This window comes from Naegleria gruberi (assembly GCF_000004985.1).
Source record: "Naegleria gruberi genomic scaffold NAEGRscaffold_11, whole genome shotgun sequence".
In the NCBI taxonomy this organism is placed as follows: Eukaryota; Heterolobosea; class Eutetramitea; order Acrasida; family Naegleriidae; genus Naegleria; species Naegleria gruberi.
In genome coordinates, this window is record NW_003163316.1 from 283318 (window position 1) to 302895 (window position 19578).

At 34.6% G+C, this 19578-nt stretch overlaps 9 protein-coding genes across 9 annotated transcripts; 4 read left to right on the forward strand and 5 right to left on the reverse strand.

Moving 5' to 3' along the window:
* Nucleotides 1-172: 172 nt before the first annotated feature.
* Nucleotides 173-2155, reverse strand: NAEGRDRAFT_78876 (uncharacterized protein; the record flags this gene model as incomplete). Its single annotated transcript, XM_002680044.1, has 1 exon — nt 173-2155. One exon carries the CDS (start codon nt 2153-2155, stop codon nt 185-187), a length of 1971 nt encoding a protein of 656 aa, XP_002680090.1. The 3' UTR covers nt 173-184.
* Nucleotides 2156-2281: 126 nt separating this feature from the next.
* Nucleotides 2282-3061, reverse strand: NAEGRDRAFT_64736 (uncharacterized protein; the record flags this gene model as incomplete). The annotated part of the gene is made up of 1 exon (XM_002680045.1): nt 2282-3061. The coding sequence occupies one exon, from the start codon at nt 3059-3061 to the stop codon at nt 2282-2284; it is 780 nt and encodes a 259-aa protein (XP_002680091.1).
* A 399-nt stretch (nt 3062-3460) lies between these two features.
* NAEGRDRAFT_47246 (uncharacterized protein) lies at nt 3461-4828 on the reverse strand (the record flags this gene model as incomplete). Its single annotated transcript, XM_002680046.1, has 1 exon — nt 3461-4828. One exon carries the CDS (start codon nt 4826-4828, stop codon nt 3461-3463), a length of 1368 nt encoding a protein of 455 aa, XP_002680092.1.
* A 357-nt stretch (nt 4829-5185) lies between these two features.
* Nucleotides 5186-6466, forward strand: NAEGRDRAFT_64738 (uncharacterized protein; the record flags this gene model as incomplete). Its single annotated transcript, XM_002679922.1, has 1 exon — nt 5186-6466. The coding sequence occupies one exon, from the start codon at nt 5186-5188 to the stop codon at nt 6464-6466; it is 1281 nt and encodes a 426-aa protein (XP_002679968.1).
* Nucleotides 6467-6707: 241 nt separating this feature from the next.
* Nucleotides 6708-9392, forward strand: NAEGRDRAFT_78877 (uncharacterized protein; the record flags this gene model as incomplete). The annotated part of the gene is made up of 5 exons (XM_002679923.1): nt 6708-6809; nt 6853-6856; nt 6900-7286; nt 7341-8123; nt 8166-9392. 5 exons carry the CDS (start codon nt 6708-6710, stop codon nt 9275-9277), a joined length of 2388 nt encoding a protein of 795 aa, XP_002679969.1. The 3' UTR covers nt 9278-9392.
* Nucleotides 9393-9478: 86 nt separating this feature from the next.
* On the forward strand, nt 9479-10453 carry NAEGRDRAFT_38363 (uncharacterized protein). The gene has a single exon (XM_002679924.1). The coding sequence runs from the start codon at nt 9507-9509 to the stop codon at nt 10410-10412; it is 906 nt and encodes a 301-aa protein (XP_002679970.1). The 5' UTR covers nt 9479-9506; the 3' UTR covers nt 10413-10453.
* A 151-nt stretch (nt 10454-10604) lies between these two features.
* NAEGRDRAFT_64741 (uncharacterized protein) lies at nt 10605-11420 on the reverse strand (the record flags this gene model as incomplete). Its single annotated transcript, XM_002680047.1, has 1 exon — nt 10605-11420. The coding sequence occupies one exon, from the start codon at nt 11418-11420 to the stop codon at nt 10605-10607; it is 816 nt and encodes a 271-aa protein (XP_002680093.1).
* Nucleotides 11421-11627: 207 nt separating this feature from the next.
* Nucleotides 11628-14822, forward strand: NAEGRDRAFT_47250 (uncharacterized protein; the record flags this gene model as incomplete). The annotated part of the gene is made up of 1 exon (XM_002679925.1): nt 11628-14822. The coding sequence occupies one exon, from the start codon at nt 11628-11630 to the stop codon at nt 14820-14822; it is 3195 nt and encodes a 1064-aa protein (XP_002679971.1).
* Nucleotides 14823-15792: 970 nt separating this feature from the next.
* On the reverse strand, nt 15793-19497 carry NAEGRDRAFT_64743 (uncharacterized protein; the record flags this gene model as incomplete). The annotated part of the gene is made up of 1 exon (XM_002680048.1): nt 15793-19497. One exon carries the CDS (start codon nt 19495-19497, stop codon nt 15793-15795), a length of 3705 nt encoding a protein of 1234 aa, XP_002680094.1.
* Between the last annotated feature and the right edge of the window lie 81 nt (nt 19498-19578).

Below are 19578 nucleotides of genomic sequence, written 5' to 3' on the forward strand. Positions count from 1 at the left end.
CTACAACCTTTTGTAATATTGTGGCGCCAAAATAAAATACAAAAATTTGGCGGGTTCAGTACAATTCCTTATTAATAACATTTTTACAGTTATTTTGGCGGTAAAATATGTGAGTACTCATTTCTGTTGTAAACTTTAAAATTAATCCAAAAAATCTTTCCAATGTACTATTGTAATAAGTTAACTATTTATTATTATTATTATTGTTATTGTTATTATTATTGGCATTATTCCTATTGTTTGGATTATTCATAAGGTTCATACCACCATTTACCATATACATTGGTTGATTGAAAGGAAGATTTGGCATGTTTGGCATATTTGGCATGTTTGCCATGTTGAATGGCATAACAAAATTATATGGAAATGGCATTGGATTGGACAAGATTAATCCTTGTGTATTTTGATAACCAGGTATTGTAGTTGGCACTGTTGGTGCTGTGGGAGGGTTCAAGTTTGGTGGTAATGCTTGAGATGGTTGTGGTTGTGTTGGTGGTGGCTTTTCTGAACATTTTTCAATCAGTTCAGTACCTATTGGGAATGATACAAAAACAGGTTCAGAGGCAATGGTGTTGGCGGTGATGGTTTCCTGTTCCTTTGTTTTATCAAAGTATATCTTCAAGTATTGATAAGGGAATAGTAATAGGGATGACTTGTCATCAATTGGAGCAGTAATGAAATATTTCTTCTTGGCCATATTGTTCAATAGAGTTGGAATTTTAGTTGCCTGGGTTGACGGTGTTAATTTCCATAAATGAACTTTCATATCCTTCTTTACAAGATTTGCAATTATACTAGTTTTAAGGGACATGAGATTCTTGGTAATCTTGATATCTTTTGGCCATTTACTGGAATCAACAACAATTTCACTTTTAGCATAACCTTCCAAATGTCCAATAATAGAGTTAGGAGAATCAATACTGAATGTTAATTTGTGAATTTGTACATGGTTAGGACCAATTGTGTAGTCATTAATAGTTTTGGCAGCAGTACTAGATGTAGAATTTCCACTAGGTGTGCTTCCTGTAGAATTTGGAGTTGAAGTAGTTCCAGATGTGGTTGAATTGGTAGGAGTACTTCCATTTGTTGGAGTTGTGGTAGTTGATTGATTGTTGGGAGTGGTTACAGTGGTTGGAGGTGTGGTTGAGGTATTATTGGTTGCTGAGCTAACTGTAGTTGGTGCAGTACTTGGAGCCAGAAAGCTTGGTGGTGGAGTTGTGACAGTTGTAATGACAGGAGGAATTACAACACCTTTAGCAACACTGGCTTTTGGTGGCAACTTTGGAGTAACATCCTTTTCTGTTTTGATATGGGTTGTGTTGGAGGCATTTGTGTTGATGCTACTATTGTTGGTATTAGCGCTGGCATTACTGTTTGAATCATCATTCTTTTCATTCTTGTCATTCTTCTCCAAAGGTTGCAGTTTGAGTTTGTCTTTTTCAACTCCTCTCAAATCTATCAAAAGACCATATTCTGTATTGGGATAATGTAAATTCATAGCATCTAGAATGAGTCTCGATAATCCTTCACTAATACTGAAAGGATCTGTAGAATTACTTGTGTTAGAGGTAACCATTGATTGTGGATCTAGCTTGCAAGCCTCTGTTATTTTTTTCCATTTTCTTGAAATGCTAGGGGAGAGTATTGAGATAATAAGACCCTTCTTGACCATATCTTTTACAATTTCCATTGCATTCTTTCCAACATACATTCCATTCAAAATGCAAGGGTGCTCTGATGGAGTGGATGAACAAATCATCACATACTTTAAAGCATCCTTGTCCCATTCCAAATCAGTGATTGAAGTTGCAAGAGCTTCACTGACACAACTATGGGCAATACCACCAGCATAGAATTTTTCCTTCAATCCTTCCAAAATTTGGTAAAATGTGGAATAATCTTTAATGAAAGGAATTACCTTTACCAAAAAATCACCATTTGGTGGATAATTTTGAAATAAAACAGCAGAAAATTCCGTATTCTTATTTCTCAAATACAACATGTAGGGCACAATGACTCTGTTTAAAAAGTAGGCAAAATATGTCTTCATTCCTGTTGTTGTGTCGATTAAAATACATATTTGTTTAGGTTGATTATCAGATGGGCCATGTGCAGAAGATGATTTGGGAATTGAACCCGATCTATTACTTAGCATGTTATTGTGTTGTTATGATGAGAAGAAAAAATTATTCTTCTTTCTGCTCCGATTCGTGATTAAAAAAAATATCCAACAACAAGGATGTAATAATTTAAATTAGTTAATTTTTTTTGAATGTTATTTTTAATTTTGGTGCAAAACACTTGAGGCTTTGAGCAATTCATTCAACTTTTCTTCATCGTCCTCCTCTTCTTGTCTTCTTCGAGCTTGTTCTTCCTTCTTATTCTTTTGAGTTTCTTCCCAAACAGCTGCCCACATTTCCATACACTTACTGTGATAAAATAGTTGAGAATGAACAAACTCTTCAAATACTGTCCTCAAATCTCCAAGTCCTTCGTAGAGCTTTTTTTTCAATCCTCTATTTTCTCTAAGTTCTCTAATTTGATCATCTACAGATGTTGGCACCTTTCTTCTCTTTTTAATATTCTTTTTTTGAGTTTTCACATATTCTGTATTGAAATCTCTTATGAGCTTCCATGTTTTTGAGAAACTCTCTATATCATTCGATTGTAATCTGTCAATTCGTTCTTGAAGAATAACATTTTGATTATTTGTATAAATGAATCCTTGGTGAAGAATAGCAAGAAATGTTTGTAAATCCTTATGATCCTTAACGTCAAGAGTTGATATTTTTTCATCGAGTGGGAGAAGAGACTTGTTGACAGTTTGTAAGCTCTTCTCATATTCTCTCAACTGAAATTTAAAAAAGTCAGCAAAGTCTAGCACCTTCGTTCCTCTCTCCAGAGACTGTGAGGCGTAAAAGAGCATTGAATCGGAAGAGTTGGGATTAAGTGATGTTCCTAACGATTGTTGAAGTTGTTTTAGAGAATCATCAGAAGATCCTTGTGTTGGCATTCCACTAAGAGGAGATATTGGTGTTTTTGGTGTTGTTGTTCCTAACATTTTATGTACAATAAATAATAATAAGGGAGTTGGTTCTTTTTTTTTAAAAAATGTAACACTGTTGGCGCCAATAATTATGTATAATTTGGCGCCAAATTTACATCTTATTTGAATAATAGAAACGAGTGTTCACTACAACATTAACTCTGTTAATGTCAACAGTTAAATCAATAAGAATTGCATCTCAGTTGATTTGTAAATTTCAATTTAAGTTAAAGAATGGCTACGGCCATATCACGATGAATGCACCTCATCCCGATTTGAGACAACTTGGGAACCTGTGGTGCTGTAGTCTTTTATCATAATCATCTCTAATATGACTGATTAAGGTCAACAGTAAGCTAAGTGCAATTCGTTTATTTTCCTATTAACATAGTGAAAGTCCTATTAGGTTGGATTTTAAAGACCAGTCGGATAGGTTTCTTCAAGTCGCTTTTTAGCCCATTGATGTTGCATATCTATTGGATGGACTGCAGTGGTGGTGTTGAAATGAATAAGGGCATCAAATTGCTTTGCGACCTTTGCTTCAAAGTAATGAGATTGTCTCTCAGTTTTCGGTCTGTAAATAACACCAATAGCTCTTTCTAGTCTCTCCTTTTCTAATTCCCTTCTCAAAGTTGCATTAGTTTCAACACTTGGATCCTTGCTTTTAAATAATAGCATGTAGTCTTTGGTCTTTTGACCGATTGTTGCATCATGAAGCAATTCTTCAATTGAATCCTTCATACCAGGGTTGACACGTTTATATTCAGGATCTTGATTCCATTTATCAGCAGCTGTTACACTTCCATTAAATGTGGAAAACCCAACAATGTAGACATCATCTGGAAAGTTTTCTCTGCACTTTCTTCCAATGTTAATTTCATGGCCCTTATCATAGATACTATCTGTTTGTGAGGCATCTCCAACATGAGAATTGTGAGCAAACACAATAACTTTGGCCTCTTTTCCATAGCTATTGGAGTAATATTTCATAATCTCAACCAGTGTCTCAAAGAAGTGCTCATCCCGAATATTCCAACTTCCATCCACAAACATAACTCTATAATAATGCTCTGCATTCTTTACAACCATTGCATTTTGAATGGCATTGAAGAGATGGTCCTTTTCTTGTAATTCCTTTGTTTCTCTATTCTGCAAATCCAATAATACCTGCATTACCTTTTCTTGACATGATCCACCAATTACTTTTCTTATTGGCTCCTTCTTTTTGTAATTTTTCATGCACTCATATTGCTCCCTCACATGTTTAGCACCTTCATGATCACCAATTGATTCGAAATATTCGAGAACGACCCTCATACTTCTGTCACTACTATACAAATCAAGACCGTACAATCCAACCATATCCTTCTCCTTATTGAATTGTGTATTATACTCCCTCAGCCACTCCACAAGATTGAGAGTGGGAACATTTCTCCACATCCAAGTTGGGAATCGTTTAAATCCACTCAGTGAATCAACACCAGTGCAATCAATTTGGTGCTTGATAAATTCATTCACCCTAGAAGTATCGGGAAAGTCAGCCTCAAGGCAAATACAATTGAAACCCTTCTCTGATATTAGACGCTTTGTAATGGCTGCTCTGTGTTCGTAGAATTCATGTGTGCCATGAGATGCCTCCCCAATGAGTACTAATTTCGAATCACCAATGGCTTTCAAGAGTGAATCGTAGCAAGTCAAAGAAGATTCAGATTTGGAAAGATCTTTTGTGAGTGGAATCCAATTTTCTCTAATGAGAGAAAGAAGGCCAGATTGTTTGTTCATTTTATTCTTGTTTTTGATTGTAAGTTTACAATAAAACAATGATGTGATTTTTTAGTTATTCACTTCTTTGTACAATTCCCTAAACCATTTTAAATTATCAACAAGCTAATTCATATATCCAAAATCTTGAGATATACCATCTGATAATTAGGTTGATAAGTAACGTCCATTTACAATATTTTGGCGCCATTTTTCATCTACAAAAAAGCAAATTAATAAAAAATGCAATCACTCATAACAGACCTGAGAGGTTTCATCAAGGAGAGAAAATCAACAGAGGTTCTTCCTGGTAAGTAAAACAACTGTTAGCTCTTATTGAGTATTTGAACAGATCCAACCGAAGTAGAATATGAATCAATGATTAATATTGAACATGAAATTAATGAGCAAGTTGTACAACAAGATAAATCATACAAAATAATTCCAAGGTTCTTCTTTCCGAAGGGAGGTCCAAGTGACAAGGTCCAACAAGCCTTCTCTGAGGCCGTTAAGAGTCAATACCTCACCTTTTGTCAATCAAAACTTTTCACCTCTGAAGAATTGGATAAGGTGTGGGAGTTTCTATTGGAAAAAGATAAAACTCAAGAGGAAGGAAATGAAAAAATTAACTATACAGGATTTAAGGAAGTGAGAAATCAATTTCCTGAATTCAAAGCAAAAGAATATTTTAATCAGTCATTATTCTTAAGATTACCAAAAGATGATTTTGGAAGAATTAGTATACCAGTGTTATTTAATCATATATTGAGAAAAGCAGCACTAGTTCAAAATAGGATTGCATTGATGAAACACGACTCAGACAATGATGGATTTTTAACTGAAAAAGATTTGGAACGATATGTAGATAATTCAATAGATTATCTCACTGGTTTGCATACAAACCCAATTTTAAAAACAGATAAGAATTTCAGAAAGGTCTATATAGAAACAAGTGTGAGAAAGTTTTTATTTTTCCATGCAAACAATAATGGAAAGATTTGCATTGAAGACTTTGTTGGAAGTAAAGAAATGGTTGAGTTTAATGAGCTACAAAATGATGATCTCTCCCAAGAAGAAGAAATGAACAATTGGTTTTCTATACCCTCTGTTAAGAGTGTCAATGATGCTTTTGTACAATTAGATTTTACAAGAAGTGGACTATTGAGTAAGAATGAGTTTTCCAAGTTTAACGCAAACTCCTTAACTTCTACTTTCATTAATAGAATGTTCCAAGAGTATGGTCTCAAGAATGGAAAACTTGATTACAAATCTTTTGTAGACTTCCTTTTAGCGTTTGAAAATAAGAAGACGATTCCGTCAATCAAGTACTTTTTCAAGATTTTAGATAATTCCAAGACTGGAATGATTACACCATTCGTAATTAATTATTATTTTAGAGATATGTTAAAGAAAATTCGTCAAAATGCAAAATCATCAACTCCTCAAAACTCTCTTGGAGGGGATGAGTTTGAAGATCCAGTCAAGACAGCAGATATTGTTTTTGAAATATATTCAATGGTGAAACCAAGTAACAAGAAAGACATATTCCTTGATGATCTCATTAAGAGCTTGGAAGTTGGCTCCACAGTAATTGGTGTTCTTATAGATGTTCATGAATTTTGGAAATATGAGCAGAGAGAAGAGCAAGGAGGAAGTTAAAATGCAACTTGAGACAATATTCAAACTGAAAATTTGCTCAACAACAACAAACCTAAGAAAAATCTAGAGTGTAAATATTCGCTTTATAAATAGTGAAAATAAAAACCAAATTCTCTTCTGAAATTTTCTGTTGTAATCAATGGCATTTGATAGTTTGTTTCTTGTAATAAAATGTAATAAAATCAAATTTTGTGAATGCCTTCCATGTTTGGAACTACGACATCAACAAAAAAATCGCTTCATGTCCTCTCAACAAACCTCTTCACATGGAGATGCAACAACAACCGATGATCCTAACGTTTGGCCCATAGCCTGTGTCTCTTGTAATCGTATCCACAAAAAGGTTAGTTATTTGATTATATGATTTTTAACAACAGTCATAAAAGTGTGGTATGTAGTCAACACAACAAGTAATTAATTAATTAAAATTTAGATAAAAAGCTCCCAAGTTGTTCCCGATGTGCACAAAAAGGGATAGTTTGTGAATACAAGGAGCCAGTCTTTAAGAGAAAGACACAAATAGTTTCATCATCTGCCGATCCCTTCCTAAGTTTAAATTATCAACAACAACAACAAACTAATAGACCTATCATTTCAATATTCAACTCTCAACAAGAATTGGACGAGAGTGCTACACAAATCATTCATTCAATCAAACACAATACAATAGAAGCATACTGTTTAATTGTTTGCAATGGCTCTCCACCTTTCAGACCGGAGGATTTGTCGAAACTCTTAACTAATGGACAGGAAATTTTAAAAAGAAAGGATATTCTGGCACTAATGATTTCAATTCAAGGTTGTGTGGAATTGATTTTTGGTATGTACAAATCCTTGAAAATAGTTTTGTAATTTACAAAAATCAATATTAAAGGATTTTCGGATTTGGCAGAAGAATCTTTCAACAAGGCAAGAAATTTAATCATGCATTATTTTGATGATTTTGAAAATCCACTTGCTGCCTGTACATATACACATATTGCTCTTTTTAATGCAACTATTGGTAAAACATGCAAAGCAAGAGGATATCTTCATTTATGTGAACAATATTTAGTGAACTGGAAACAAAGAAATCCAAATGCTGTCATGACAACTGATCAACCATTTGTTGAAAATGCAGGAGGATATGGGATTACAATGAATATTCCAAATCTGAGAGTTCAGAACATGGTTGTTGAATTAATTTCTTGTGAAACTCATCCCGTTCCAGACATTAAAACTTTGGAGAGAATATCTATGGATATCCTTGGCTGTAGTCTGCCCGATCAGTTGAAAGATTTTTTCAAAACTCACCAATTTACAACCAGTAACCTAAACCCATCTAATATTGACGAAACTTTACGAGCATTTGAAGTATTTGTAGGGTTGCTCCATTACTCAGTTAGACCAACATTTAGATCAGAGTTTTCAGTCAAGATCCACCACATGAATTTTCTGGTTTTGGTGAATGGGTTACGAATTTTATATCTTTTAATTTCTGGTTGTGATATTTCCACAGCATATAATACAATGAATGCGGAAAATATTGAACAAGTACAATTATTGGAATATGCTGCTCTCACTATTAGCAAACTGACAGAGGATGAATTATTTGTATTCATTTGTCCATATCTTATTTCATTCTTATTGGTTGCTGTGAGAACAAACTTGGAAATATGTAAGTTATGAATTAATAGTTTATAATATTCATTTAAAATAGGTAAAATGATTGAGAGAGGTGAAAGAGAAAATTTAAAACCTATACCACCTAAAAAGGAGAGAATCAGTCTACCAAATGTGATAAAACACTACGAAGAAAATGAGCTCGTTGATTACTACTCTGTTGTGGAAAAGGATCTGAGAGCTCTACAAGTAATGAGTAAGAGATATAGATACATTGCTCCATACACAAAGGAACTTGAGGAATTTTTGGGAAGTCTATCTGAAAGACAAAACAAAATCAATCAACAGCAACAATTTTGGTCAATTATGGGACAACAACCATTTATTGAAGAACCATCCTACATGATTAATGGAAATGGTGAAATTATTTATATTCCAAATCAACAGCTTCAGAGGCAAGGTACTGAAACAAACAAAATGAATCGGGTGGGCTCATTTTACAATGCAATGAAAGACTTTTTGCTGAAATTCAATAATAGAATAGAAGATGCTTTTGAAAATAAGAGTAGTCAATCACCAACTCTTTCAATGACCAGCTCAAACTCCTCCTCATCTGGGTCATCACAAGGCAATTTTAAGCACTATCTGGAGACTAAACTTAACGAAATTAATGTGCAATCTCTTTCAGACTTGGAGCTATTACTCTCTCACATATCAGCCCAACATCAACAGCCAATTCTCTCCAATAACACACCAAACATGGCACCACCAACCTCTTCAAACAACAACATTAATAGTAACATCAATAGCAACAATACTATGACAAATAACCTCCATACCAATATTCAACCTCAAAATATTCCATCCATGACCAATAATTCCAATACCCTTCCAATCCAAACCACACCTCATAATCCTGTTCTCAATTCTATGCAATACCCAAATAATATGATTTTTGCCAATAATCAAATGGTGCATCAACCAAATAATTATCATCACAACATGCCAAACAATTCTCTTTCAAACCATTCCACCATTCCTCATCAGCAACAACAACATTTCCAAATGAATCCTTCCCATCATCAACCTCAATTACAATACTTTGACCCACTCATGGTTCACCAAGATGGATTTGATGTTTTGGAACTTTATTTGAGACAGCAACAAGATGAAGCTACAATACAACAACAATCCAATCTGAGATTTTAAATTCAAACACCAATTCCTCCTCATCACCACCACATCAGTACCCTACATTGCCAATCAGCAAGGTTAAATACGCATATGTGAAACCTTCAACAATAATAAATTTATTGTAAACTTGATGCTATTTCAAAGCTTTATTCGGGCTTGATGCAGATTAATAAAATAGAAAAAAATGCTCTCACACACCAATAAGAAAACTCTCATCTCCGTCTCTCAACATGTCGTCAGAAACATGTCCAGTAGTACCACTACTCATACACTCCCAACCAAATTTTCCGTGATTGGTGCTGGTCAAATGGGTACTGGTATTGCTGTTGTTGCAGCCATGAATGCCAAGGTTCCATCTGTAAATATTCACGATGTCTTTCCATCAAGTATTGAAAAATCAAAGAAATTTATTGAATCACTCTTGGATAAATATGTTCAAAAGGGAACATTGACTCAACAAGAAAAGGAAATTATTCTTGGAGAACGTTTGTCATTCTCATCAGGAACTGATCTTTCTCCTATGGCTGATAGTCAATTTGTTGTTGAAGCTGCCACTGAAAATACTGACTTGAAATTGGGTTTGTTCAAGGATCTTTCCGAACTTGTTCACTCCAAGCCATCATCATCTCCAACAATTCTTGCTACTAATACTTCATCTATTTCTATCACAAAGATTGCTGCTGTTGCTAAGGATCCAACAACTATTATTGGTATGCACTTTATGAATCCTGTTCCAGTTATGAAACTTGTTGAATTGATTAGAGGTTTGCAAACATCAGATGCTACCTATGAACGTACTGTTCAATTGGCAGAAGCAATGCAAAAGACTTGCACTCTTTCTATCAAGGATTCTCCTGGCTTTATTGCTAATCGTATTTTGATGCCTTATATTAATGAAGCTGTCAATGTTTTGCATGAAGGAATTGCCACTAAGGAAGATATTGATAAGACTATGAAATTGGGTACTAATGTTCCAATGGGTCCATTGACTTTGGCTGATTTTATTGGATTGGATACTTGTTTGGCTATCATGAGAGTTTTGTACACTGAATTTGCTGATTCTAAATACAGACCTTCTCCATTGTTGGTCAAGATGGTTGAAGCTGGTTGGTTAGGTAAGAAGACTGGTAGAGGTTTCTACACTTATTAATGGGTTATTTTCAGTAATTAAATTTTGTTTGAGTTTATTCTAAACTGTTGCTTGTAGTTTCTTCTTCTGGTTGTCATGTTGAACAATCTTCTCTGAATTATCAATATTTCAAACTATTCCATCTACAATGAATTTATCATCATTAAAATAGGCTGGTAAATATTCTCATTATTATTTACCACTCCATACTATTTATCCATCATTATGATATAAATCCATTTCAAACTCGTTGCCAATATCTGTAATTTTTGATTCTTTTGAAAGTGACTCATTTAAGTCATCTTCATCAGATTCAGATGAAGAATCTATTGATGTTGAAACTGATAATTTCCTCTTCTTTGGATTAAATGAAAAGATATCACAATCCTTCAATGGTTCAATAATAGCCTTTCTATTTGACAATATCAATGATTGATATTTAACATGATATTCATCATCCTCTCCTTCCTCCAATAAAGCATCATGCTCATGAATAGTATTGTCATCTCGCAAAAGAGTAAAATCCCACTTTAATTTGTTTTCAATATTATTAACATTCCAATCTGTTGGTCTTATAGGAAGTAGATAGGGATCAACTAATTTTGGTTGTTTGGGAATGTCAATCCTAGAAATATTTCTCATTTGAGGTTTTAAATATTGTGATGAAATCAAATTCAATTCATCCAATAAATCACTATAAAATTCATCCAATACCGAATAATATTGTAACAGAAATTTATACTCATCGTGTGATTGTTTTTTCAATAATCTAAAATACTGAAATATTTCCTTCATTCTTTCTTTAATGACAATTATAAAATGTCTCGTTTCAATCGAATTATTTCGATGAGCCATAAATATTTTGTAAATTTCCTTATTTCTCTTTGAAAGCCAAGGTTTTTGAATACATAAATCAATGGCAAATTGTTCTCCAATCCCACATTTGACTATCAAACATACCCGTCCACGACACAATCGACAAAGTGGGCAAATATGTGTTAGATGCAATCTTTCCAATCCATAACTCATTTTTTTTTAAATATAATATTTTACAATCATAAATAGTGTGCTATCTTGAGTAAATAGTATTAATATAATGTTTCTCTTCATTAAAACCTGAACACAAAGATGTTTGTATTCTCAATCCGATGATCATCTAGGCACAATTTACCAACTAGGTTGAACAATAAAAATAAATTTTAAAAAAAACAATCAAAAAAATTCTCTCCATCAAAAATGAGTGATAACACAAGCACAGCCGTCATTGATATTCCCACTGCGGACGGCTATGATGTTGCTGTCGATTTGATGAATGATGAGTACGATGATATTAAAAATTTACTTGTTGATGAAAAGGTGCCTTTGGAATATTATTTAAAAACAGCTATATTGTATCACAACATTGACAAGACGGATCATTTTAACAAGCTTTTAAATCTTGTTATTGAAGATTCTGAAGTAGAAGATAAATATTATCAGGATAATCCAAAGCCTTTGCTTGATGCTAGAACAGATGCCCTAAATATTCTTGTTGGTCATCTGATCGAACAATACAACAAGGTTAGAATTCATCAATTTGATAATGAAAGACAAGCTATGGAGGATATTTGTGATAACAAAAGGGAAGAACTCTTGAATGACATTAACAAATTGTTAGGTAAAGCCGAACAATTTAATCCTTCCAAATTGTCAAATTTCTATTCTCGTGGTGTCCTTCACCTTAATCTAGGAGCTTTGGACAAGGCAGAAAGTTCATTTGACTATATTATCACTGTAGATAAGGATAACATATTATCAAAACTAGGAATGGCTTGCATCAAATATCACAAAAAACAATATAAGGAGGCTTTGAGTGAATTTGAACAGTGTTTATTGATGAACCCTCAAGGACCTGCAGATATTAGACTTGGTATGGGTCTTTGTCACTATCAATTGGATAATTTTGAAAGAGCAAAACAATGTTTTGAACGTGTTTTGCAGCTAGATCCTAACAATGTGTCAGCACTCATTTACTTGGCAATTATTGACTTGAATTCTAGGGATGAGGAACTCTTACAAAATGCTGTCAAAAATTATTTGAAGAGAGCCTACTCATTAGATCCTGGTAATTCTCAAGTTTTGAATCTGTTAGGTAATCACTTTTTCTTTAGAAGAGAAGTTGACAAGACAGAAGAGCTTGTATTTGCAGCTTTCCATAATACTAAATCTCCTAAAATCAAAGCCGAAAGTTGTTATAATATGGCTAGAGCATATCATCATAAGAAGGATTATGACTCTGCATTCAAGTATTATTATCGTATTGTCTCAAGGTTATGGCCAGAATATACTTTGGCAAGATATGGTTTGGGTCAATTGTACATTCAAAGAAACGAAATCGATAAGGCTGTCGAAGAATTCGAGCAAATTTTAAAGGTTGATCCTGAAAATTTGGAAACAAATTTAGCATTAGGAAATTTATATGCTAGAAAGAGAGATTCCAAGAAGAGTCTTGCATACTTGAAGAAGGTCTTGAAGAAGGATCCAGAAAATATTAATGCATTGCTCCGAATTGGAGAACATGAAAGACATCAAATTCAACTTGCTTTGGATAGTTTGAAAGAAGCTCTTACCATCATTGAAGAGGGAGAAACAGAGCTTGTAGTAACACATGAATTATACAATAATATTGCTGTACATTATTACAAATTGGGAAAGAACACTGAATCTGAGGAGTATTTTAAGAAAGCTCTCTCGTTAGCTGAATGTAATGTTATGGACAATCTTGACGACTTGCATCAAGCCATTGAAGTTAAACATTTATCATTGGTCTATAACTTTGCTCGTTTCAAAGAAGTATCCAAATCATTGGACGATGCCCAAAAGTTATACTTGAAGATTGTAGCTCAACATCCAAGTTATATCAATGCATATCTCAGACTGGGAAAGATTCAACAAAAGAATGGTAATCATGAAAAGGCTATTCATTTCTGCAAGTTGGCAACCTCTCTGGAACCAAATAATGCTGCTACTTGGGCATTCCTAGGTCAAACTTATCTTGAGCAAAATAACTATACAGAAGCTCAAAAGGCATTTGAATATATCACTCAAAATATTGACAAGAATGACATTTACGCATTATTGGGAATGGGTAATGTCTATTTCAAATCTCTCAGAACTGCAAAGCCGAATCCAGACGAAAAGGAACAAGAAAGAATTGAAAAGCATTTGGATTATGCTCTTTTATTCTTTGAAAAGACTCTTAAACTTGACAATAGTAACATGTATGCAGCACTCAACAGTGGTTGTGTTTTGTGTGAAAATGGTTACACAGAAGAAGGTAAAGCTTTAATCTCGAGAGTAAGAGAAATTTGCGTTGGAGATGACATGAAGGATACTCCTGAGACATACATCAACTTGGGACATTTGGCCATGATTCAAAAACAATTTTCTCAGGCTGAAAAGCTCTATTCTACTTGTTCTAAACGTTTCTTCAATGATGAAAATCCTATGGTGTTGGCCTATTTGGCCAAATCCTTGTTTGATAACAACAAACACGAAGAGTCACTCAATATCCTCAAGAAAATTCAAGAACAAGATGCTACCAATCTTACAATCAAGTATAACATTGCCTTGGCCTTCTATGAAAAACTAGTTGCAACCTTGAATGATTCCAACAAGGATTTGACAAAGGTACAAATTTTAGAAGATCAAAACCAAACTATAATTAATTTATTCTCTGAAATTGCAGAAAATACCAACTCAAAGAAGAATAGTTGTGAATTCTCTCTCGATGAAAAAATTGTTGTTCACAAGGCTAAGGACTTTATAACTGTGCTCGAAACAAAGATTAAAGAAAAGATTGAGAAATATAGAGAAAAGGCAGAAAAGGAAGAATTGGCCAGACATGAACTCAAGAAGAAACAAGAAGATGCCTTCAAGATTATTGAAGAACAAACCAAGAAACAACTGGAAGATCAAGAAGAATTGAGAAGAGTTAAGGAAGAAAAACTCAGAGAAACATTCGGTAGACTCGAATCTATCAAGGCCAATCTGAAAACAACTGCTTTCGAAGAGGATGAAGATGAAGAAAAGAAAACTAAGAAGAGAAAGAAGACTCAAGACTACGATGACGATTTACAAGCAGAAAACAATGAAAATACAGAGCAACAAGAAGCTCCAGCCAAGAAGAAGAGAAAACCAAAAGAACCTAAGAAGAATAAGGAAAAGAAAGACAAGAAGGAAACCAAGAAAAATTCACGTCTCAAAAAGAATGCAAAGGCAACTGAAGAAGAGGAAAGAGATGAATTCGATGTTGATGACGTTCCACAATCATCATCTGCCAGAGTTATCAATGACGAAAATGAAAATGATAATGAAGAAGATGAATACAATGAGGAAGGCCCATCTCGTGCCACTGATGAAGGTGAAGAAGAATTTGCATTCGATGAGTAAATCTTTATTAATTTTCTTTTTTTGGTTTCTTGATTCTGCCAGCCCTTTCCAAAGAACCATCCATTAAATAGAAAGCTGGAAGAAATGCATCATCTGGTTGTCTCAAAGCTTCATTTCTCAGAGTATCATTAACACTACCAAGTGAAGTGTAACCCAAATCGTACAATGAACAATATGGTATCGATAGGTCAAGAATAAAATTCCACACATCCTGATAATCCCAGTCCAATATTGGTGATACTCTCATCATCTCAGGCCAACCAGCAGATGTCTTTTCAAAAACACCAATAAATTGTCCATCGGGATCTATTTTTCTTGTACCCATAAAAACAGCATCAAGTTTAGTGGGTGATGTTTCGATTAAAACTTCTAATCCTCTCTTGAATCCCAGAGTGGCATCTATTAACTTCAAGTCCACTTCGTACTGTTTGCTTGATTCTTCCAAGAATGTGTCCATCTCGGGAAATTGGTGTGGTATTGTAAAGTGGAAGAAGAGACAATGTTTGTTTAGAGTCTGAATTAAATGTGTGCTATTGGCAGCTGTTGATTGTCTCGAAATTAATGCAATCAATACTAAATTTACAATAACAATAGAATCCTTTCCTCCATTAAATCCTAAAGCAATTGGTGTTGTATATTCATCCAAAGTTTTCAAAATGACTTCTACAGATAGTTTAACTTTTTCCAACAATTCTGGATGTTTCTCTGAAAGTGTTGTTGTGTAATAGGTAATAGGATCTTCTCTTTCAAACCAAATCTTTGGTTTTTCTCCTTCCGAAGATGATGATGACATTCCTATCATATTAATGTACAAGTATTTTAATTCAATTTTTTTTGGTTTTTTTATTAAAATCTCCATCCGAACGTACCACCTCCGCGCAGGTAGTGCTAGCTCTATTCAATTGTTCAACATTACTGTTTAGCTGATATACAGCTTAATAAGTGGCATTCAAAGTTTAGGAGAATTTGTTCAACCTGTTATGGTATTATATGTGGAATTATTATTGGCTATTAGTTTGGTTGTTGGTTTGATCTTGTTTCGTCTTTCATTGAGTGATTGTTTGAAATTAATCATTTGAGAGATGAGATCCTTCTTTTGAACAACAGCTGTATGTAGTTTACGGTTCTCAAACAGATAATCTTTAACAAGTTCTCTAATTGATTGTTCCATTTCTTTGGGTGTTTTCTGGGTACTGTCTGGGTCCATTATCTTGTGAATGATTGATTTTGAGAGTGAATACTTTAGCGATACTTCTCGTTGCATCAAATGTGCCTCTTTTGTTATGCCATCAAGCCTATTAATGGCAGAATTATTTGTAAAAAGTAGTGAGAAAACGATAACGAGTATAATAATGGTAAAGACAACGTCTCTCATATCCCACGAAAGTTTGATACCTGGTTCAACAACTTCCTTAACAAGATACGATAAAATAGTGGAGATATAACCCATGGCTTGTTCCATAACCATCATTAGGAAGCCCCATAATGCTGATAATAGAGGTCCTGGACTTGTTAATTGTCTTGGACGTTCATCAGTAATAGTGAGCGATGAATGAGAGGCCCCAATAACCTCTTCCGTGGTTACTGTCTCAATATTGGTTGTGAGAGGAGAAGGTGTTACTGTCTTCTTACTGGATTTGGTTTTTGGATCAAAGGTAGGAGACATATCGAGACTATTACTACTCAATGAATGAACTGGAGGAGTGATAGTTAAATGAGAAGTAGATGATTGTCCAACAGTCTTAACTCTCTTGCTCACAGGTTCATCACTTCCAACCATTGAAATTGTAGATCCATAAGTTAAGTCATCATCAGAGCTGTCAGAGAATTCATCAGAAAGTTTTCTAGGTGTTGGAGGAGGAGATGAATCTAAACACTGAGGTGGAGGTAGTAAACTGTCAAGAGGAGGCATATCCTTTGGAAAACCTCCATCCAATGACACCATTGTTGACATTACAGTTGCTTCCCATGCTTTTGACTGTTGGTCAACCCGAGTATTTCTCTTTTCTTCAACTATTGCACGAATTTGCTCTTCCATAAGATTAAGAATGAGCAAAAGTCTGTTTTTCACAGCCTTGAGCACGCTCGATTCAGTAGATTTACTTCTCCAGAAAAAAGTTCCTCCCTTGCATTGTGCAGTTCCACTGATTTGAATTTCACATTCTTTTCTGAGGAGAAGATTGGAAGGTTTTACATCCTTGACAACATACTTGACATCGAATTGGAACATTTGGTTATTAGGTAAATCTTGGGTAGCACCAGACGTGAATAAAATGAAATATGACATTGGTATTTCATCGGCTTTCATCGTTTTGGATTGTTGTAATTTTGGAGGATTTTCCATCACTACTATCCTTTGAGTTTCTAAAATTCTTGAAGCATTCTGGGTAAAGGCACTGAAATAGTTAGGATATGAGCCTCCAACCTTGTAAGTTATACCTCTCACGGATGGAGTTCCTATTTGGAAATCAACCCAGTCATATATTTCAATTTCTTGATCTCCAACCTTTTCATGTGCTTGTCTCAAAAAGTTTGAGTTGCTAGCAAAGAATAATTGGAATACCTCTGCAGCAGAAATGCCTACAAGAGGTTTAGTAACAAGGGTCTTCATTTTAGGATTCTTCTTGTCAGTTGGTTTGAAAATATCATTCACCTCAACTTGGGTATGGTTTGTGAAATTGTGTACAATCTCATCAACCATACAATCGAATTGCTCATCAAACGCTTGGGATGGAGGTTCAATAGAAAGAGTTGGAATGGCTGACTTGTCCTTCTTTTTGGATCTTCTCTTTTTTGGTTCAGTCTCATCGGCTGAATGTTCTGAGAGTGATGTTGAACCATGTCCACCATGGTCAGAAATGAATGTACGTCTTTCTTCATAATCTGACAGGTCACTATGTCCATTAGAGAAATGTTTGGAATTATCATGGTTTACAGGAGAGCTGAGGGAAATTGAACGTCTGTGTTTTGAATCAGCAGCATTGGATTTGCTTGATGGTGGAGTGAAGATTTTTCTCTCAATCAAATTATTAGCTAGGGCCTCTTCTAAAGGAGAGAGGAATTTTTTAGAAGTGCTTGTAGAAGAATCAGAGTTTGACTGCTGATCCACAGAAACTCTCTTCTTTGAAAGGTAACTCTTTTTAAGGGTTGAAAGGGCATCTTTGGATTTGACATGTTGCAAATGATTTGTAACCTTGCCATTGGCAGTTTCCAATCTTACAACATTGAGCATATCATTAAATGTTTTGAAAGCTCTCTGGAATGTATAGGTACTATCAAATGCAAAGAATTCATACTTCTTAATGAGTCGTATTGGAGGAGGAGAGTACTCTCCATTTCCAGTATCACTCTTCTCTGTAACTGTCATGCACATGTTTTTCTCTGGGTTCTTTTCGATAATCTCAATGTTTGCCAGTTGAACCTCAATCATTTTTGGTAATGCCTGTCCATTAGTTGGGTACTGATTCAAGCTCATATCAACATCAATGAGAAAGACAATTCTATTGGAAGTAAGTAGAACTGTTCCAATCAGATCCAATGCGACATCTCTTTCTTCCCTATTACTGTCATTTGAAATTGTTACAACAATACATTTACAACCAATATTTCTACAATCCATGCAGAGAGTCTCATTAGATTTCATTATTGAAACATAATCACTCTCATCCATTACGGAATTAACATTGTTATTATTATAATTGTGCTCGCTTTTTGCTAGAAGATCATCCTTCATTGATGGATACTTTTTCATTATTGGCACTCCAACTTTTGATGATTTGGGTGGAGAAAAAGATTGTGAAAATACTACATGGTGATCATGAGAAAGATTACTATTTGGGAGAGGGCAGGAATGATGACTAAGGGAGGAAGAATATGAGGAGAGATCCTGAGAACAATTACTTTTAGATCTTGTGTGTGGTTGCTGTTGTGGCATTTGTTCTGTTGATGCTGATAATAATGATTGTTGCTGTTGTTGATTGTTGTTACTGAGGAGAGAAGATATGGAATTGATACTCATAGTTCTAGGCTTTGCCTGTTGTTCAATGACCTCTATTGAGGGGGTTGTTTCAGAATTATTGCAAGAGAGTGCACGTACTCGTGTTGGACTGTTACCAATACTAGTAGTACTATCACTATTATTACTATCAATAACAATGTTTGTTATTGGTTCGATGAGTAATGTCGGATGAGAGTGTTGATGATCAAGATTCAAACACCCAACACTAGCAGAAGAGTGGAGTAGGGGTGAATGATCCTTTTTCTTTGTACTTGGATTGTGTAATTCTGTTGTTGAGGGTTTCGCATTGCGAACAGTTGTTTGTTCGCCATTCAAACCTTCCAATTCTTTGGAGGACAAGTTTGTCGGTTTCGAATGTATTGTTGCTGATTGGTTTTTTGGGTTGAGTAGTTGGGTTACATCAATATTACTTGATTCAGAATGGTGATGAGAAGGTTTTGGAGGGGTAGGAAGAGGAATTAATCTCGATGAGTTTCTTCGTGGTTTTACTCCTTGTTCAGCTTCTTGTTTTTGATTAGAGGTATTGACTGATAGAGTTGTATTAAGACCACTACTACTATTATCAGAAGAGGATTGGAGGGGTATTGATTGTGTCTCGGAGATGATGATGTTTTGTTGCTGCTCTGTCACAATAGGTGAAGGAGATGGTTGACTCATTTTTTGTTGTTTGATACTATCACCCATCAAGATGATGAATATAATGAAGTACTTCAAATATATTTGAAGAGGATGTCCTAC

What these genes read in the sequence shown, in the direction of transcription:
- NAEGRDRAFT_38363 (XM_002679924.1), top strand. Translation starts at nt 9,507, where the DNA reads ATGTCCAGTAGTACCACTACTCATACACTCCCAACCAAATTTTCCGTG.